This window comes from Balaenoptera ricei, chromosome 8, assembly GCF_028023285.1.
Source record: "Balaenoptera ricei isolate mBalRic1 chromosome 8, mBalRic1.hap2, whole genome shotgun sequence".
NCBI lineage: Eukaryota > Metazoa > Chordata > Mammalia > Artiodactyla > Balaenopteridae > Balaenoptera > Balaenoptera ricei.
In genome coordinates this window covers 99,823,156-99,844,384 of record NC_082646.1, presented here as the reverse complement: position 1 = coordinate 99,844,384, position 21,229 = coordinate 99,823,156, and the positions used below count along the sequence as shown (strand labels likewise).

Sequence of the window (21,229 nt, the reverse complement as noted above, 5' to 3'; positions counted from 1 at the left end):
GTACTGTGGCGGTCCTCACTGACCAGTCCTGCCCCATCTGTGAGCTGGGTGTGGCCTGGGCCTGACCTCACTGGGCTCTTTTCCCAGGACACTAGCATGTCAGGAGTCCCAAGGCCTGGTGTGGCTGCTGTCAGTCCCTGTGTCTCCAGGCCAGGCCCAGGCTTCTGCTTTCTGCCTTCCTTCCTTTGTATCAGGTGTTGCTCAGAGCCCCATTTACTGGGCAGCCTCGTGGATCTATTTGGTCTCTCCCCTGTCCACCCCCCAACTGGTCTTTACCTGGGGGTGGGGGGACTTGTACTGTGAATCAAGCGTTCACATTCACAATGACTTCCTTGGCACCAATCATGTATTTCACCTTTGCACTTTTTATATTTCAATAAAAATGGAGATGGAAAACTGCCCACCTGGCTGATAAGGAAGTGGGCATGGAGGCTCATAACTGGGGGGGAGGTGTGGTATGGTTGCGGAAGAAGAGCAGATAGGGCTTCAGGAAGTCCCCTCCCCAGTCAGTCTGACCCCTTCCTCATCCTGCTCACTTGTGAGCCGGTATGAAGCCAGCTTTCTGACCATATTCCAGGCTTAGAAGTGTGCAGTCACCTTCCTTTTTGCACCTGTAGCATTCCAACTGGCCACCAAGTGCTATATCCTATAACCAGGACCTCTCTCCCCAAAACAGAGCAGACTGTGGTGGACCACAGCACAGCTTTAGAGTGAGACCAGGGTTTGAATCCTAGTTCCATCACTCACAACCAGCTCTAACTGGTAATTGTCACGTAACTGGTCCCATGTCCAAGACTGCTGCTTCATTTCTCTGAAGATCAGACACACAGTCGTCCCTATGTGTGGGGGACTGGTTCCAGCCACCTGACCCCGTGACACCAAAATCCAAGGATGCTCAAGTCCCTTCTATCAAGTGGTGTAGTATTTGCAGTATAACCTACACACATCCTCTCTTTACATCATTTCTCGATTACTTCTTATAATACCTAATACAATGTAAATGCCATGTAAATAGTTGCCAGCATGCAGCAAATTCAAGTTTTGCTTTTTGGAACTTCCTGGAATTTTTTTTTTTCCAAATATTTTTCTATCCAAGGTTGCGGGAACTCTTCGGGTGTGGAACCCACAGATGCGAGGGCTGACCGTAACATATACACTACATAACAGAATGGGTGCCCAGTGGGAACCAGAATGATGATGGGCATTTCACAGAGGAATGAAGTGATAGTCCCAACTTTGTATAGCAGCCAGGGTTGGAACCCTCATCTCCCAGCCATTCAGGTCCTCCCCACCCGCCCCTCAGCCTGAGAGCCTTGGCTGTTTCCACCTGCCACCTAGTCACGTGGAGGCTATGAAAGATCCAGCTTTCCTCTTTCGAGCAGTTTTACTTTGCTTTAAAGGTTAAGATGGTAAAATTTATGTTACATGTATTTTACTACAATTGAAAAACTAAAATGGTTTGTCACAGGGAGGGCAGGCCAGAATTCCACTTGGCACACTGGTCAAGTTCCAGCTGTCTGCTGCTTGCCTGCTGACTGCAATCAGGAGGCTATGATGGCCTCAGTCAGGCCTGTTCTTTTTTTCTCCTCATTGCTTGTTTGGGCTAGGGAAGCCGAGCCAAAGCTGCAGGATCAAGACAATGGTTATAAACACGGGCACTGAGCTCCAGGAAGCCAGTCCGCCTGCACAACTGTGACCTTCGTCCAGGTAGCTCACACAGAAGGCACTGGCGGCCTGTCTCCCTGGCTCTGCTCAGCTCTAAGCTGGGTGACTATTTAGAACAGAAGGGCAGTGACCCAAGGAAATGACAAGACAGGGGAGCAGGAGACGGAGAGCTGTTTACTTGGGTTGGGCTCCTGGCAGGGCCTCTGCTGAGTGACTCAAAAGCCAGTTTACCCCTGCCTTGGCAACAGTGGGTCTCTGGGGGCAGAGTGTAGTGAGTGACATGGCTTAAAGGGGTAGGACACCATCAGACGAGGGGCAATTGAACACTTTGCTTTTGGGGGACCCCTAACTGAAGGTGAGGACTCCAGGGACAGTCTTTCCACCACTTCTGACCCAGGAGTTGGATGCGTCGTCAGGTATCATGGTCAGCGTCACACGCAGTTCACTAACAAGCAAGGGCTCCCAGGGCCCAAAGCGGCAGCAGCGGGCAGGCCCATTCTTTTCGGCCCCAGGTTTGAGTTCAATTTAGAACTTTCTAACTAGTCCTTTTCTGCCCTGGGGCCTGGCTTCTGGCCTGAAGGGCGTGGGAGGCAACCAAGACAGCACTTGCCTGGGTTTGTCAGTCTCCAGCCTCTAGAACCACCTCTTCCTCTGGGACACCAGCTCTACCTTCCACTGCCTCCCGCCACTGCAGGCAAAATTGGAGGAAGGAGCTGGCTTTGCCAGGGCTGACACCTGCCATGGAAGCCCCCAGGGGCCCAGGCAGGAATAATCCCCACAGGGCTCTTCTTCTTTTCCTGGCTCCTCAGAGACCAGCCCAGTGCCCTGGCTCCAGCTGTCTGTCAGATTGGGGCAGCTAAACAAACATGCATGGGACCTGGACTTCTGCTTACTTCACTCAGTCCCTTCCCTTCTGTCTGGTTTGCTCGGCCACAATCCCTCACACCAGATCAGCAAATATCCCAGCAGTCTGGGGAGTCCCCCGCCCCCTGCTTGGCCTCTACTGGAAACATGGCAGGGACCTGTCAGTTGTCTTTCCCTCTGAGCCAAAGGCTGTTGCCCAGGGTGAGTGGTGAGCTGTGCTGGGTAGGAAGGAGAGAGAGCTGAAGATAACGGTCTACCCATTCTGAGGGTTTTACTATGGGCGTACCTCACATGCACGTCTACTTCATACACGTTACCTCACTGAATACTCTCACACAAGCCTTGAAATGCAAACATTACAGCCAAAGAAAATGAGGCTCTAAGAGGTTTCCTGGGACTTCCCTGGTGGTCTAGTGGTTAAGACTCCATGCTTCCAATGCAGGGGGCCTGGGTTTGATCCCTGGTCAGTGAACTAAGATCCCACATGCTACACAGTGCAGCCAGGAAAAAAAAAAAAAAAATTCCCAACCAGCCCAAGGCCCCAGGACTCCAAACAGCCTGAATGGCTCTGAAACCTTGCTGTGCCTCACATGGCACTGCTCTTCCCTCCACGGAGCCTGTCGGTGACCCGGGGCTGCCCAGAAGTGGGAGGAAGTGGGCTAGGTTTTTCGACAGCTTGCAGGACAGGAGGCTATAAAGTACAGAAAAAGTTTATTGGAAATCTTTGAATACATTTTAAAGTATAGCTCAATATTTCCAAATAAAGTAGGCTGGAGGAGCGGGAGGGGCTCTCCCACCTGGAGACACGACTGGTCCCAGCCCTGTCCCGGGGGTGCTGTGCGGGTCCGTCTAGGGCTCATACCTTTCATTGTACAGGGCTGAGGGACAAGGGCCGGCCTTGACAGTTGCTCTGCTCCTCCCAGGCTCAGCTCAAAGTCAGGGCTCAGCCTCCCTGGCCTCTCACTGATGGGGTCCTGAAGAAAGGCTGCTGCCTGCAGAGGCCAACAATTAGGAGTCAAAAGAGGCAAATGGCTAACAGGCCTTTCCATGTTTGGCCTTGGAAGAGGGCAGCGGCTGAGATACTGGGATGAGGTTGGGGAGTGGGGGGCAATCAGTAACTTACCGGGGCCTTCCCCCGTCTCAGTGCTGGGGCCTGGGGGGTAAGCCTGGATTGGTTTAGCAGGCCACAGGTGTGCTCTGGCCCAGTGACAGGACGGCCAGCTGGACGCCACTACTGGAAACACTTTTTTAGGCAGGAGAATGTGTGCACAGGGGCAGGGCTCAGCCCAACTGAGGCAGCATCAGAGCTGACCCCAGCCCTCAGAGATCAGCCTGGTAGGTGAAAACAATGCCACGTGCACTTGCTAACAAGCAATTGAGGGCCACCTGCTCTGCTGCAGAACAGCTGCTGCCAATGAATACCCCAGGTGGGCCAGAGGAGTGGGGTTGGGCCTATCAGTTAGGCGGGGAGGAACAGATGGTCAGTGGGTGAGGCTGGGCCCTTGACTTAACTCAAGTAACTATACCTGAATGCCCAGCTTTGGTTTCTCAACAAGGAACCGATCCAACTAATAAACCCCAGGGCAGTGTACAGACCCTGGGGTTAAAGAAAGGTGGTGGTTAGGCCTAGGTGGAAGAAGGAAAAGGCCCGTAACCCAGCCCTGAGAACCAGGAACAAATGCCCTGGGAGGAGGGGCCTGTCTGGCCTTCCCCGGGGCCACGGTGCCCCTCGGGCACTACATGTACCACAGCTCTGGGGAGTCATCACATTTCACACCCAAGACTTCCTGGGCTGCCAGAACAGAGTCAGTCTCTCTGGAGAAGCTGGGAGATTCAAAGTTCTCACCAGGAGTATGTACATGTCCAAGGCAGAGCGTGATGTCAGTTCAAATGCAGCAATTCTGGGAGGTTCTGCTGCCCCCAGCCAGCCCTATTCTTGGATCCCACCTTATACACATGGGAACGGAAATCCTCAGGGCAGCAACCTGAATCCGAGGAACCGCTACAGGAGGAGGCGCTGCCCCAGGAAGAGGCCCTCCAACCTTCCCCAAGTGAAAACGTCTAACCTCAAACATGTTTTCTCTACAAAATATCTGATTTCTCTGAAAGTAATAAATATTTACTGGGTTCTATAACCAAGGAGCAATGACAGGGGAAGGGAGAGGAAAGAGAACCTTTGCTGTGACTCCAATGACAGAATCCTAGAGAGGGAGGCTTCTGTTTCCATGGAGCTGAGCACAGGCAGCCGCCAGGGCTGCTCGGATGGGCTGGCACAGCCTTCAAGGGTGGGAATGGTTGACTCTAGGGTTCTCATCACCTTGGGCAGGAAGCCTGCCATACTGCCAAAAATACAGGCACGGGGCAGAGAGAGGGAGAGAGAGAGAGGAAGAAGATACCAGAACTAAAGGAGAAAGACCCTGAAGGAGAGCTTCCTTCCTTCCTCCTCCTAGCACTGTCTCCTTCCTCTTTCTGCCTCCACACCAGTCTCTGGGCTACCAGCTGGAATGTCGAATGGTGGATGGCAACGGCAGGCAGGCGAGGGGCCAGCTGCTGGGCAAACCCGGGGCAGGGGGCCGGCAGGAGGAGCGGGATGACAGCCTTTGTGAAGCAGCTGCTGAGGGCGGTATAAGCAGAGGGCCCTGCAGAGGGAGGTCAGAGGGTGAGTCCTCTCAAATGCTATCACTGGCCTTCATTGCTGCCGTGAGTCTCCAGGAGTGCAAGAGCAGGGACTTCCGGGTCCCCATGGGGGAACCAGCCTCCCTTCCACCTGGCTTGAAGCGGGACAAGGGATGGGAGCAGCTGACGAGTGGGAGGCTCTCTGTCTCCTGGGACCACAAAAAGGGGATGCTGCTGGTACTCGAGGACACCAACTTTTACTGCAGGGTTTCTACAAAGGCATCAAATTCTCGGACATTCTTCTCGTGCACAGCCAGCTTCTCTGGTAGTGAGTCCTGTACCGGGAGGGGAGAGAAGAGCTGCTTATTCAGGTAGGGCCTTGAAGCCGGCTGTCACCCTGGGCTGAAGGGAGCACGGCAAAGAGTCCGGCTCAGCAGTGCTGGGTTGGAGAGCAAAGTGCCAAGCAACTGAGCAGGCACTGGCCAGTGGGCCTTTGCCCAGCAGGGGTTAGTGGAGGCTGGGGAGGTGGACAGAACAGCCTAGGGAATCCAAGCCGGCCACACACATAATGAGATGGAAAAGGACCACGGCAACAACGGGATGACACAGAGAAATTCAACGTGAAGTATCTGGCACCGATGAGACTGACATTAGAATAACACAGTAGGTTTAGAGCCCTACAAATTCAGAACGTGTACCCATGATTTCTTCACAGCCTGCGCTGCGCAGGCATCAGAATCCCCTGGGGGCACATGAACAATGCAGTCCCAGCCATACTCCCAAGAGATTCCGACCCGGCAGGTCTACAGTGAGGCCTAGGAGTCTGCATCTTTACATCAGCTGAGAAGGGGATTCGTTAGAGGGGGTGGAGAGAGAACAATGAAAACAAAAAAACGGAACCATGAAGAGTTAAGTTTAACTGCCCTCAGGTATCAACCATTAATTAAAATTTGGTCCTCATCAGGTGGTCTGTCTCCACTGATGAATTTGCATTTGAAGAGTTCAGCCATCACAGAAGACTTCCTGACAGGCACGAGGTACTTGGTGCCACAGGGCTTACAAAGCAGCCCAGACAGGCCAGATGCCTGGGCGGGTTTGGGAGGCTGGGGCAACCAGCCAGCACTGCCTGCAGCCTCACGTTGAGCCCTTGGACTCCGGTTCCTTCCAAGCAAACTTCAAATGAGAGGCCAGGGAGTCAATGGTTAAAAGCCTAAAATCAGAAGCCAGACTCTTAGGGGTCAAAGCTTGTTTTGCCAGCTCAGTGTAACCACCAGCAAGTTATTTGTTCCCAGTGTCGTTTTTCTCATCTGCAAACTGGGATAATAAGAAAACCTACCTCTTAGGGTCGTTGAAGATTCATGTAAAGCACTTAAAAAATGCTTGGCACCTAGAAAGCGTCAATAAATGTTAATAATAATGGCATTATTGCTGTATTATTATTACTGAGCATGCTTTTCTGATTAAAGCAAATCAAGGGCAGCTAAACCTAGATTCCTGTTCCTAGAGCCATTCCTCTGATTTCGACACAGAAGGTGATATTCTCACCTCAGACAGAGGGACCCTGACATCTTGTGGCATGGGGCACCCTGAGTTTGCGGCTGTGCAGGGCACTCCTCTGTCCTTCAGAGACAGGAAATAGGAAACACCCTAAGCGGAGATGTGGTCATTACAAGTCAGTATCAGGAGATCTGGCTGAACACGAGAACCAGGGAACGAGCTCTCCGAGGAAAGGGCAAGAACACCAGTACTGGGGACCTTCTGTTTCTTTTGCCCTGTACCATTGTCATCCGCCTGGCAAGCTTAACAGCTGATGGCAAGAGCTGTTGGAGCAGCCTGGCTTAGTGGCATCAGCAAGTAGAAGACATCAGGCACCAAACAACAGGAGTGTGTGAGAAATGCTGTGACAAGAGTGCAGAGAAAAGGAGGAAATGAGCACAAGCAAATTTGAGATAATGACCGCCAGGCACAATGCAAATCTCAAGTGTGATTCCAGGAAGGTAATGGTCTAAAAGTCTCCGTCCTGTTTCAGGGAAGATGGGAGGTGTGGGTGTGGAGGAGTAACAGGAAGAAATTTCCAGGCCTGTGGAGCAGGAATGACCATCGAAGGAGGAAAGGAGGCCAGAGGATGAGGTGGGGTGGGGGAAGGGGTTTCCATACCAAGTCCTCAGCCATGGACTGTGCCCCGATATCTATGGAGAGGCTGCTCAGCTGAGGGGGGTTCTGAAATTCACGATAGAAGGTCCCCAAGTCCATCGGAAGAATGTCGTCTTTAGAAAAAGCTGGTTTCTTAAAAAACAAGACAGACTCAAGTTTAGCTTGCCTTGGACCACAGAGGAAAATAAGAGGGGGTAAGCTATCAACAACCCTCTTTCCTTCCAGTAATTAGCAAACAAAAGGCTCCTCCAGGCTTATCTTAGAGAAATCTTTACACCTTTCTCTTCTGGGCAGCTGAATTAAGCCTGGTGATGACATCCCTCTCCCCGGGTTAGGTTTTTGTCCCCTTCCTTCACACTCCTCTCCTTGGAAAAGGGCTATCCAGGGACTTCCCTGGTGGTCCAGTGGTTAAGAATCTGCCTTCCAACGCAGGGGACATGGGTTTGATCTCCAGTCGGGGAACTAGGATCCCACATGCCACGGGGCAGCTAGCCCACGCGCCACAACTAGAGAGAAGCCCGCGTGCTGCAACGAAAGATCCCGCGTGCCACAACTAAGACCCGATGCAGCCAAAAATTAAAACATTAAAAAAAAGGGCGGGGGCTATGCATTCATGAATAGGACCTATGCAGTTACCACTGGAAAATCCCATTTCAAGTTGAATTTCAATCAAAGACATGGCACAAAATGCCTTACTGCTGATGGGCCTCCAAATGCCTCCCCAAGCAGGGTGTAAGGGCAGGTTCCCCACATAAGATGCACAGGCAGCACCCATTCCCTCTGCCTACACCGACCCATCTGATCCCCGAAGTCCTGTTCAAGTGCAACGGATGCTTCCAGGTTTATTGCCCCCGAAGCAGCAAAGGTCAAGGAAGATGACGGCAACTTACGAAGTCGATCATGACAAAGTCGTCCTGGGCATTGCCACTGCTGCCCCCGCTGGAGCCATCAGAGTGCAGGCTGCCCTGAAGAGGAGATGTAGTCTCTGGGGAATCTGGAGGAGTCACCTGTTTCAGAGTAAGGCAGAGGCAGGGGCTGGTTCTGGGCACTGGCTGTAAACCAAGAGCCAAGGAGCATGGCTAATGGTCTGTGGAGGAACAGTGAGTGACTCGCCCAGGAAGGACGACGACTACGGCACCATCTCACTGCAAACTTCAGTCAACGGTGGACTCACCATGGGATCCACACCCTCCAGCTCCAAATTCTTGGGAGCAAACATGGCAAAGGGTATGTCCAAACTGGTCAGGGTCACCTGAAGAGACATGGGAGAAAGTATTAGTGTCCCCCTTCCCCCAGTTTGCCTGCTTCCTTAGAGCCCACCAGAAGCCTGGGGGTCCAGCACGTTTGCACACCTCAGCTGACCGTGCCATCCCTCAGGTTCCTGTCTTGTTGGAGACCTCTCCAGCCTCCCGTGCCTCCCACTGCATGCCCGTAGCATCAACAGGGGTGAGGGCTCCCCAGGACCCTGGGAATTCAGCTTTGGAAGCTGGACCCACAGCAATTCAGTAACAACTGCTTTTCACTGGCAGAGCTGAGGAGGAACTTCCTATTTCAAGTTAGGCTGAGGCAATGACACTTCAGTGTAACGTGTCTGTACCTAATGGCGTGGTCTCCTCTCCTATGTGATCACAGAGCAATAGTTAACTTTTATGGAGGGATGTCACAGGTTATTAATCCTCTTCACAAAAAATTCACACACACACACAATTTCGCATGCGATTTCAGTGGTTTCACAGATCCCAGGTAAGACCTCACTCTAAGGGCTCACACATTCTCACAGTTGCAGGGGCAGAAAAATCACCTGGTTGATGGGTTTGTTGACAAAAGCCCCCACTTTCCGGACAAAGATGGTCTCCAAGACATCATGGGGGGAGGCCCGTCCCTCACTGCTGTTTGACACAGTTTCAGTATCCTCACTGGAGGAGAAAGGTAATGTTGGTTCTCATTCTCAAACCATAGCAAAGCCTACTTGGTTCCTCATAAATCCACCATCTTGTGAGGCTGCAGCGTAGGGCAGGAGTTGCCCCCCACCAGCTCACACATGTGGGAAATGGCAATATGAGGTCTGGCAGCTGCCACTGTCACCCTCCCTTTTGAGTTGAGAGCAGAGGACTGCATTTCCTGGAAAAGCTAAAAATTATGCATATGTGAATGAAACTTGGTGTTACAATTGTGTAGAGCTTACATAAAATTTAATCTGTAATACCAATGCTAAGCATCAATCACCGTGCATCTAGCAATCATACATATAGGCAAACGGCTCTCATAAGCAGCTAATTTTAATATTAATCTAATTACAAAGCCAGCCTCAAGATTTTAGATGTTTCCTGCCTTGTTTTGTTTTGTTATCTAAAGCTCCGTACCACGCTTCCTCCCTTCTCTTTGCCCCCAGTCATCCCTCTGCTCAGCAAGATGTTTCAATGACACATTCAATTTGGCGGCTCCCACTCCCTCCCTCTAGACTGAGGCTGAGTCCTGGAAGATGGGGGACTCCAGGCAGCAGAAACAGGGGCCCATATTGTCGCTGCCAGACTAGTAGTCATAGCCCTACAAGCAGCAGGGGATGGGAAAGCCTCAAAGCAGGGGCTCAAGATGGGGAGAACTATGCAGTCCAAGTGGCCTCTAGACTCCAGACAGCAGGGAGGACCAGCATTGAAGAACCCCCTACACAGGGTCCTCTGTCTTAAGTTACTCCCAGTCATACCCCAGGAATCAAGGCTCAGAAAACGAGAGTAAAATGACCAAGAGGATCCTCCTTTGATTCTCTAACAGGAGGAGGGATAAGAAGATGGAAGTTTGGAGAGCCAGGAATGAAAGTAATTACTTTTTCCTGATGGATGGCACAGAAAGATCTTCCCAATCTCCCCCTCCTCCATCTCCACTGTGGGAATGGAAAAAAAAAAACCCAGGAATTTCTATTATCTGAAAGTTCGTTTAAGATGTGGTGGGGCAATCAACGTCATTATCTCTGGGGCCTTCCAGCTAAGGGAGGGAAGGGCAGGTCAAGACAGGCCCAGCTTCCCACAGAACTCCGAGTGTAATGGAAAGAGCAAGCCCAGGCTTTGCAATCCAGGGAGCTAGGCTTGTGTCTGGCCATTCTGTGAGCTAAGTGCTCTCTGAGGCAAACTGCTTAACCCTTCTGAGATCCTCTCATCTTTTAAAAGGAGGTAACCGTGGTGATTTTTGCAGGGTGGGATTATGAGGACTTTTATTTCCACCTAATCAATGTCTTCAAATTTTGTATTTTACAGACTGCATCACTTCTGCAATCAGAAAAGACAAAGATTTTTTTTCTTTTTTAATTTTAGTGAGGGAAAATAGTTGTTTCTAAAGGATCTCCATGAGGCACTAACATAGTAGAAAAAGAAAATCAATCCTAACTGCCACCACAGACACACTGTGACTCCCGACGTCAGGGTTACGGTTAACGACGCCCTGTTCTGGTCTCAGAAAACACTGAGGATGCCAAGGGAGTCGATCGTGGGGTAAGAGAGAAACATCTGAAAAACACCTTCACTGGATGAGGGCGAGAACCACCAAGCCCGACACTTGCTGTTAGCAGCAGTGCCCAGGGCGAGCTTCCTCACGTATCAGCTGCAATGTACGATTCTTATTGAGAATTTTAAGGATTCCACATTTTTCCCTCAAAGGCCAAGCCTGAGCCAATGCTGAAAGCTACTCTTTACTGATACCAAATAAGCACATGTGCCGGGGAGGACAGGTCCCTGGCTGGTCTGAAGAGCAGCAGAGCCAACACGTGAACTCACCTGCTGGAAGGTGTGGCAGCACAGTGGGCCCCATCAGAAGGGGTGTAGGTTGCCAGTCTCTCCTGGTCACCAGCCTGGGCACCGTGGGCAGGCTGGTTGGGAGCAAGGGGTACCCCACCTTCCTTCCCAGGAACCATTAGCTTTGGGGAAAAATGGAAAAATACAGTGAATCATGGCCATGTCAGGTAGAAGGGAAAACTCATGGCCTAGCATGATGGTATCTGCTTTCCAGTTTTTCCATCACCAATGCTGCCACCAAGTGGGCAGGAAACCTGGGAAATCTTTATCCCGTCTGGGGCTCAGTTAATGGAAGACATGCATGGAAATGACTACAGAGGAAAGACAGGGAGAAAACACTTGGGAAACTCTTCTTTCCTTTCTGAAGTCTAAAAGGCCCCCGCTCAGAATCATCTTAGTCCTCCAAAGCTACAGAAGAGCTTTGAACACTGGTGTCTCAAGAGGCCCTTCAAATGTGTCAGGGCAGGGGAGGCAGCGTAGGAACCCCTAGTGTCCTCCCCATCTTTAAAGATACCTGGTAAGGGTGTGTGGTGTTTAAGCCGGCAGCAAACACTGCTGGACAAGCCAGGTCAGCTGATCCAACGCCCAGGGCAGCAGGCTGACAGGAAAGGCGAGAGCTTGAAAGCTAAGCAAGAGAAAAACAAAGAAGGGCAGAGGAAAGGAGGAGGAAAAAATAGGCAATCCTAGAGTATGACTAATGATCAAGATCGGCAGAGAGGTAAGGAATGGATCCCAGCCCACATCCTCACAGTGCAGGGGGCCTGATGTAAGGGTTAAAGACAGACCAGGCCATTACTCTGTAAATAAGAAAGCAGACTTGTTTGCATTGGGATTGAGATTCCCAGCTCTGTGCCTTCCAAAAGCCTCAAACGAGTTCCTTGCACCCCCTTTTCCCAGGGGCTCAGCTAACTATTTCAGTTTCCACCCCGGCAGATCTGTGGAGTACAAGCCTGGGCAGAACTCGGAGCCAAAGTCATCAGTTTTTCCCAGGTCATTCTATTTTCTCCTTTGACCTTGAGGTCCCTTTGAAACAGAAGCAGTCTTCTCTAATCACACCCTCCATCACCACTGGGTTTGGGAGGGTTCCTATTTATATTGAAAAAGAAAGAAAAGCATTCTTGGATGGTTTATTTGGAAAAAAAGATATAAACAACTCCATGTATTTTTCACATCAATGGTAGGAGGAGGGGCAAATGACAAATCCTATTTTGGGCTGCTGTGCTATGGCTGTATCCTGTTAAAAATCAATTACCACGCCTCAAAATAACCCACAGAAAACTTGGGGATATTTAAATAGCTATACCCTGTACTTTATTCACAGTTTTTAAATAAAAAGATACCGCCTGATTATATATACCCCCTTCTTCCCAGTATGGACTCACTTGATGGGAAAAGGCCAGTCCTGCCATGGGGACCCTCAGAGTGTCCGTCACCACAGGAGTAGGGGTCTGAAAATGTGCCTTTGTGACAGTAAACACACACTGTGCACAGATACACACAAAGACAGGAGAAACAAGAGAAGAAAAAAGAAAAGGGACTTGAGAAAGAAGTGAAAAAACTCTGGAAAGGGCAGTTGCAATAGAGGCTGAAATGTACAATGAAGTCAGGAGGGAAGCAGGGAGAGAGCTGCATGACTGCCTTTGGAAAAGGACCGCTTGGAAGGATGTGAAGAAGAGATGTTTATCCCTGGTGCTCTCCCCGAGGAGCAGGTGGAAAACAACGCTGAGCTGAGCTGCTATGACTTGGCGAAACCTGAACCAAGCATTAGTCTGTCTTTAGTCAAAAGAGGGTGGAAGTTAGAGAACAGCTTCCAATAGGAAGGTCCTGAGAACAGACACAAGGTGTGCTGAGCAGGAATGAGGACACTGAGGTTAAGATGTTAGACTGAAAGCCTTTTTCTGGGGACTCAGGATCTGCAGGCTCAGGTTTAAACAGTTGACGTTTGTTGGCTGGAACTTTAAAATGCTCAGATACCCAGCTGCAAACTTTCCTACATCATCTCAGGGAAGATGAGTGGGGGTGTGCAGGTGTAGGCATCAGGGTGTGTGTGTGCACGCTCTTACAGTCCCTGACGGTGTAGGAGAACTTCATGGAGTAAAAGCTGAGGCATTTTCAAAACTCATGATTTCAAAGCTAATTATGGGCATGATGATTGTTTTGGGTCTTGCTGTTCCATCTTTAAGTCTTGCCAATTAGCGAATTAACGCCTAGAATTGGAGGTAGGACCTTAAGTCACAGTAGCAGGTTCAGGGTCGCAACTATTTCTTGACTCAACTCTGTGCCCAAATGACACAATGATCCTTATTTTGTTGGGGGGGGGGGAAACCCCAGCCCATTAACATGTATTTACTGGATTTTAGCAAAAGCTCAAATAGAAGTTGTTGAACAATTATGCAATTCCCTAGGTTAAACCAAGGAAGAAACTATTTCAATATTTACAGGAACAAGGAGACCAGATGGCATATGATTTTTCTCTCTCTGTTCTACCATCAAGGTTCTAAATGAGTATTTCTGCACCAAACTGTACCAGTCTTGACTACAGGTACTCAGGGAGAAATGACAAGGCTCACCCATGGGGTGCTCAGTATTGATGAGATCTTGACGTGATCTACTTTTAAACTGTAAGAAGACACAACTGATACCATGAAAAATATAGACTCTCCTTACACAGGTTAAAAAACTTTTTTGCAAACATCAGGTACAGAAACTACTTAACTTCCCTTTACTTTTGGGGTCAGGTCGAATTTCCACTGTATCAGAGAAAAAGACAAACTGATTTGTTAAGGCCCAGACTCACCATCCCTCATATCTCCCAAGTTTATATACTGTTTATGAATTTATCACTTGTAAAACAAAACTGTTTAATGAACATTAAATGACATATTCACATTTTGATGATCTTAAAAAACAATCTACTCACTAATGTGCACTAGTAAGAAAGTGGGCTTTCCCCCCCTTTTTTTGGTCAGGATTGTTCCATGTCAGCAAGCGTACCAGAAGCTACCCCCTCCCAGAGCAATGGCGACATCCATGCCTACATATATTAACAGGTGGAGGGAAAAAACAATTCCCCCACCCCCAAACCAGCCTGTCTAGGTAACTTTACAACAAGAATCTCTTTAACTCTAAACTGGGACAATAGAAATAATAGTGATCCATGGATTTTGTAAAGTGCTTCACACACCAGTTAGCTTTTGTGCTTAACTTCTGCTTTTAAAACAAATTAGAACTATAATTTTAACCCAGTACCTAACAACCCAGGATATAATAAATTAAAATTTTTTCTTAATTAAGAAAACATAGAAAATAAAAATGTATGGATAGCTAATTAATTTCTTGGGTCCCCCAAGTCAGATGGTGAAAAGGGATAATCTGGGGCTAGTTTCAAGGAAAGCAGAACTGACTGAGGTCTAGAACCATCTAATATGAAAGCCAAGAGGAGGGAAATAATAGAGATGATGGGCAGGCAATGGGTAGAAGATGAATGACTTGGGGTGGAAGGGAAGAAATGTGTCCCTGAAATTCAGTCAGCTGGCAAAAATGACTCCTTATCTGAAGCAGTCTCAGTACCACATCTATCATACAACACTTCTTTGTGAGAAGAAGTTCTCACATTGTTTGGAGACTGTGTTTTATTGAAACTGGATTTGACACTGAAGAGGGACTCAAGTGGAAAAGTTAATGGTTAAAAATGTTCAGAGAGGGAATGCAGATAGGCAGATATTTGTGTAACTATTAAGAAAAACTGCACAGCTGGTGTCTTACTGGCATTTTATGCTAAATAATCATTGGCTCCTTTTGTGCTCCTTCCATTATGAGGAACCATATTTACCACTTCCAAGAAGAAGTAGCTACCAAATTAACAAGTGTAGGTTAGAGTACCTCTCTGGTACCAGAACACATTTCTGATTTTCTGTGACTGATTTTCTAGGGAATTTTAAGATGTCCCCAGGAAGGTAAAGGTTACATGTAATCTTGCAGGTTAAGAATGATTACAGACTAGAAACACTGCAACATTACCGACTGGATAAGAAGGCTCTCCCTCACCCCTCAAAATAACCTCCTTGAAATAATCACCATCACCACCAAAAGAGATTGTATCTAAATTTTGACACCATTTCATAAGGCCCATATATGTACCAAATAACTACTGCCACCCCAGATCCTGTTTCCCCCTACCTGGGATGGAGGGGAGGTGGAAAAAGAGGTGGTACACACTTCTTGAGAATCTTCCACAGAAGGATATGTTACTCCAGTGTCCTCACCAGCGGTTCTATGGTGAGTGGAAAAGAAATCATGAACTGACTGACGGCAGTCAATTTCAGAAAGGATACAAAGAGAGGTTAGATACGGATGCAAGTTGTGACATGAACTGTTTCAGGCAGAGTTCCTAATGGCAAGGGAGGTATGTTGAATCCTTGATAATTTCAAACATTTCCAGAAAGCAGCATCTAGAGGTTGACAATGGCTTTTTTTTTAATCCAAACATTTTACCTGACGTATCATTTGAGAGGATTTTCTTAAGCCTGGCCAGTGTTGTGACCAAGAATTATCAGCAATAGAGAATGCAGTGAAACAAAAGTCTAGACTCCAAAGACAAAACCTATCCAACTTCATGAGTCCTGTACAGAAAGGCAGTATCTCTCCTGATACAAATCTATTCCAATCTCTAGAAAATTCTGTTATCTGGGATCTAGGTCTGGAGATATTTGATTCTGATGTATAAAACTGCATTGTGCCAGCCAATGGTGACCTGAAAACCATTTAATTTGCAAAGGACATTCTACAAATTACTGCCACTCTCACAGTCTCGAAGTAAAATCAAATCAAAAGTCAAATCATTACTGTCACGATCCAAAATATCCAAGAATTTTCTGACATTTGGTACACCCTAAGTCTTGGTATACCTTATAGGCAGCAGCAAGAATGAAAGCTGGCCACTCTACTTCCCTCCACATGGCGTCTCCATCAGTGCCCCCTGCCTATCAGTGAGTGCTGATAAAGGTGCTCTATGGACCTGTGCAAGATGGATGCTTCTGCCTAGCTGCAGTTTGGGAAAGTGTTTTTCACATTCCTCACCTGTAATTGCAGGGATGCATGGGTGAGGAGCTGGGATAGGGACGGTCCACAAAGTGATCAATAATAATCCCCATGATAGGTGGGGTCCTCTCAAAGTGCCTGTAATGCAGTAAGCAGATTGCCGTATTTGTTAGAATGCCTTGTCAAGTCCCCCTGAAGTCCTCAGAGAGCCCCTCGCCTCTTATCTATTGGCAGGAATCACAGAGCCTTAACTACTACATCCCTAAATATAAACCACCAATTCTACATTGGCTCTGGGACACTCAGATTCTCCAATCTGGAGAAAGGGTTCTCTCAGTTCAGCAATGGAGAAGCTGAATTGTAGGCTTAGCCACAGGGTTTGGAGGAAAACAACTTTAATATCTTTAGAAGAGTTCTATTGGATTCCAAGGCTCTTTCCTCACCTGGTGGACATGAATGCCAAGTTAATTCTGTAAGCACAAGAAAGAGTGATGGTGCCCACAGGGGTACCCACTGTCCCAACACGAACTGTCTGGAAACCTAGGAAAAGAGATAAATAATTAGGTTTTTCCAGAGAATACTTACAGTACCCCCAGTCTGTCTTTCCCTGAACCACTTAGCCTGTTGTACAATCTCTGGCATCACCCACTTAGCACCCTGAGTGCAGCAGCCTCAATTTCATACATACATGTATGTGTGTATATATATATATATATTTTTTTCAATTTATTCTATATTGACCTAATATTGCCAGGGGAAACAGCATTCTATTTCCAGATAAAGCTATCTTCAAAGAGGTAAAATGATTATTAGTCCTAAAGCTTAAACAAGCCCTAACCAACCCTGTCCAGATGTGCTACTAAGACAGCAAAGGGGCACAGGGAGTTTCTCACACAAACACCTCAATTTATGAAGTAAATGCACTCCCACCCAAGTTGCCACCCCAGAACTAAATATAGAAAAGAGTCAGAGTGTTACAACAAAGCTTTCCTGGTTTTCTTGGTTTCATTTCCAATTTTTCAAAATTGTTGATGCTCATCAGAGACATTTAACATGCTCATTGTAGAAAATTAGGAAAGCAGACAGTCGTATAAAGCAGGGGTCCCCAACCCCTGGGAGACCGGGCCACAGAGCAGGAGGTGAGTGGCGGGCAAGCGACTGAAGCTTCATCTGCCGCTCCCCATCACTAGTATCACCCCCCACTTCCGTGGAAAAATTGTCTTCCACAAAACCGGTCCCTGGTGCCAAAAGGTTGGGGACCGCTGGTATAAAGAGTAAGAAAGAATACTGAGTTACTGGAACTTTTGGGAAAATTATTCAGTCATTCCCTGGTGATTCTTTGGACCACCTACCTGTCTTTTCCTTACTTGTATCACTCATACTAAAATCACAAGCTATGTATTATTACAGGCAGCACCCAAGCATATCTCTGAAGTCAGGAGAGCTCTTAACAACACTACAAATGTTTTTCAACCTTGATACATACCTTCTCCTAAGCCATTCAGCTGAACTTCCCCAAAATATATTCTGTAGGGAAGCAAGAAAAAAAATGTTACCTGATTCTTTATTCTAAGGGCCTACATACCAAACACCGAGAAACAAAATAAACAAAACCAGCCCTTCTTTTCTTATCTGCATGAACATCTCTCCTAATGGTGCAATATGCTACCACTTGATTAAGCTGTAGGCATGGGCATGTAGATGGAGAGGACTGGTTAAGAAATTAGGAGAATAGGGACTTCCCTAGTGGCACAGTGGTTAAGAATCCACCTGCCAATGCAGGGGACACAGGTTTGAGCCCTGGTCGGGAAGATCCCATATTCTGCGGAGCAACTAAGCCCGCGCACCACAACGAAGAATAGCCCCCTGCTCACCACAACTAGAGAAAGCTGGCGCACAGTAACGAAGACCCAACGCAGCCAAAAATAAATATATTAATTAATTAAAAGAAAAAAAAAAGGATCAGTTAGTAAATATTTTATGCCTGTGGGCCACATAGTCTGTAGCAACTACTCAGCTTTGCTGTTATACTGCAAAAGTAACCATTGATAATAGGTAAACGAATGAAGTGGCTATGTTGTAAGATAATCTTATTTATAAAAACAAGGGACTGGGGCTTCCCTGGTGGCGCAGTGGTTGAGAGTCTGCCTGCCAGCGCAGGGGACGCGGGTTCGAGCCCTGGTCCGGGAGGATCCCACATGCCGCGGAGCAACTAGGCCCGTGAGCCACAACTACTGAGCCTGCACGTCTGGAGCCTGTGCTCCACAACAAGAGAGGCCGCGATAGTGAGAGGCCCGCGCACCGCGATGAAGAGTGGCCCCCGCTTGCTGCAACTAGAGAAAGCCCTTGCACAGAAACGAAGACCCAACACAGCTAAAAATAAATAAATAATAAAAAAACAAGGGACTTCCCTGGTGGTCCAGTGGTAAAGAATCTGCCTTCCAATGCAGGGGATGCGGGTTCGATCCCTGGTTGGGGAACTAATATCCCACATGCCGTGGGGCAACTAAGCCGTGCGTCACAACTTCTAAGCTCACGTGCCTCAACTAGACAGCCTCCGTGCCCCAAACTACAGAGCCCACGCGCTCTGGAGCCTGTGCACAACTAGAGAGAGAAAACCTGCATGCCACAACTAGAGAGAAGCCTACGTGCTGCAACTAAGACCCGATGCAGCCAAAAAAGAAAAATAAATACATAAATTTAAAAAATATATTAAAAAATAAAAATAAAAACAAGTAACTGGTCTGCTGACCATAGTTTGCTGACTCCTGCCATAAAGTAATACACGAATGATGTTAATAAACTGTTGCCAAAGGAGATTTTGCCAGGTACCCTCTGACAAAAAGCTGACAATCAGCTCACTACTCATCTGAATATGGGTACAGTGCTTTAAATAATCTGATTATGCCCCACTTTTTCTTGGCTATATTCTTTATGCCACTCAGGTGCTAAGCAAAAGTTTTCTTCACAGATAGTACACAATAAAACTTTAATGCAGTCTTGATGAACAACAAATTCAGAATGATTTTTTATAACAATGTAGTTTTACAGTGAAATTGTCAGATCTACAGGATCAGGGGAAAAAATGATAGTACAGCAAAACAAACAAACAAACAAAAAACCAAGACAAGACTATTGTTTAACGGTCTAAGGCTATACTGTTAAACTGTTACCAATAGTACAAAAAGAAAAAAAATAGAAAAAAAGAGCTAAATCTACCTCTGACATAATGTACTTCTCTATGGTTTAAGCTACAGCTATTTGTATCCGAAAAGCGATCCTAAATGATAAGCAATCAGTGAGCAATAAATACTGTATTACTCCAGAGATACAATGAAGACTTGAAACACAAGTATGAAAAGGACTAGGAGTCCTAGTTAACTAAGCTGATGACTAGTAGTGTAACATGGCTACTTACAGAAGAACCAAAGTGAAGGAAACTTAGCATAGGTAAATGGGAAATAAGAGTTAGAAAGGAATCTATTATATCTAAATAAAAATCTAGTCATTTTCAAATGGAATACTCATCCTGAAACCTGGGAAGACAACAAAAAAGTATTAAAGACTTGGAAAAATAAATATAGGTAGGGTTGCTAGATTATTTCAACAGAACTAGTTAAGTCTCTAATCCTTGGTCCTTCAATCCTGCTATACTAATTCTTCTAAAGATCAGCTCTAGGGACTTCACTGGTGGCGCTGTGGTTAAGAAGCCGCCTGCCAATGCAGGGGACACGGGTTCAAGCCCTGGTCCGGGAAGATGCCACATGCCACAGAGCAACTAAGCCTATATGCCACAACTACTGAGCCTGCACTCTAGAGCCCGAGAGCCACAACTACTGAGCCTGCGTGCCACAACTACTGAAGCCTGCGTGCCTCGAGTCCGTGCTCCGCAACAAGAGAAGCCACCACAATGAGAAGCCTGTGCACCGCAACAAAGGGTAGCCCCTGCTCGCTGCAACCAGAGAAAGCCCGTGCGCAGCAATGAAGACCCAAGGCAGGCGAAAATAAATAAATTACTTAATTAAAATAAATAAAGATCAGCTCTATACATGTTAAGCCAAAGGCTAAAACCCATGGCTCATCACTAATATGAAACAGATTCTTGGATGATTTAGGAATCCTTGACTTTTCATGCTCTGCTCTCACACTTTGCTACACATCCTCCTCACCACCACTCTGGTCCACTCGACAATCTGAGTACAGCTCATTTCCGCCCCCATTTCTGTGCCTTGCCATCTGCTATACACCCCACCTGGGATGATCATGATCCCTCACTTCCAACAGATGAAATTTTCTCTGCCTCAAGGTCTAGCTGGAATGCTACTTCCTCCATGAAGCCTGTCTTGATTCTCCCACCCAGAACAAACTTTTTCTTCCTGTGTTTTCACAGCACTTTTTTTCCTGACACTGCTATGCAAATCCTGCTTTTTCCTGTGACTTATGCATGTACCAAACCATTTCCCCCATTAGATTAGAAACAGGATTAGTACAGCTGGGCCTCTGTATAGTTCTTCCTTGGGCCTACCACAATGCTTGCCTCAAAAAAGCACTCAAATATATGTTGATGTGAAATACTACAAGGAAAATACTCAAAGAACTGTTAACCAGTTCTTTATGTCCACAGACAACTAATTAAAAACACACTGAATAAGCAGTTTGTTACACAAAAAGTTTTAATCTAACTCTGGAATATAGAACATTGTGGAGTCTTCCCAGGATAGCCTGTTTTTCAAAGTCTTAACTTCCTTTTCCAACAATGAGATATATATCAGTAGGACTTCAAAATCCATTCTACAGGAGTCACGACTGTGTACAAACAAAAGAATAACGAACTTGGTTGCTTTACAAAAAGCTGAGGTTCAGAAGGGAGAATAGATAATCATAGTAAAGCTACAGCATCAACTATCCAAACGTCTGTCTAAAAACTAATTATGGAATACCTGAATGCTGGTCAGACAATGTGCAAAATGATGAGGCCGATGAGTGAATCATGAAGGTGAGCTGCTTACCTGTACAATATGACATATTCATGCCCTTGTTTCCTGGAGAGTCTGTAAGCTGGTGTCACCCTAGTTATAGCAAGGAGAGACTTCAGTAGCAACGAC

At 47.2% G+C, this 21,229-nt stretch overlaps 1 protein-coding gene across 8 annotated transcripts in view; it reads right to left on the bottom strand.

Annotated features, from left to right (window-relative positions):
* Nucleotides 1–5,383: 5,383 nt before the first annotated feature.
* The window catches only part of ATG13 (autophagy related 13), a 43,644-nt gene continuing 27,798 nt past the window's right edge, over nucleotides 5,384–21,229 (bottom strand). For 6 of the 8 annotated variants that reach the window (XM_059931515.1, XM_059931511.1, XM_059931510.1 and 3 more), the window contains 13 exons: nucleotides 21,134–21,229; nucleotides 17,611–17,651; nucleotides 16,568–16,664; nucleotides 16,164–16,262; nucleotides 15,264–15,357; nucleotides 12,467–12,565; nucleotides 11,599–11,709; nucleotides 11,067–11,206; nucleotides 9,101–9,215; nucleotides 8,474–8,551; nucleotides 8,190–8,306; nucleotides 7,303–7,431; nucleotides 5,384–5,480 (listed from right to left, as the gene is read on the bottom strand). The exon at nucleotides 21,134–21,229 is cut by the window's right edge and continues 45 nt beyond it. In XM_059931515.1, the coding sequence (XP_059787498.1) occupies nucleotides 5,403–5,480; nucleotides 7,303–7,431; nucleotides 8,190–8,306; nucleotides 8,474–8,551; nucleotides 9,101–9,215; nucleotides 11,067–11,206; nucleotides 11,599–11,709; nucleotides 12,467–12,565; nucleotides 15,264–15,357; nucleotides 16,164–16,262; nucleotides 16,568–16,664; nucleotides 17,611–17,651; nucleotides 21,134–21,229 (1,294 nt within the window). In that variant the 3' untranslated portion in view covers nucleotides 5,384–5,402. The remainder of the gene's footprint in view (nucleotides 5,481–7,302; nucleotides 7,432–8,189; nucleotides 8,307–8,473; nucleotides 8,552–9,100; nucleotides 9,216–11,066; nucleotides 11,207–11,598; nucleotides 11,710–12,466; nucleotides 12,566–15,263; nucleotides 15,358–16,163; nucleotides 16,263–16,567; nucleotides 16,665–17,610; nucleotides 17,652–21,133) is intronic. The other 2 variants (XM_059931516.1, XM_059931517.1) reach the window with 2 other exon arrangements.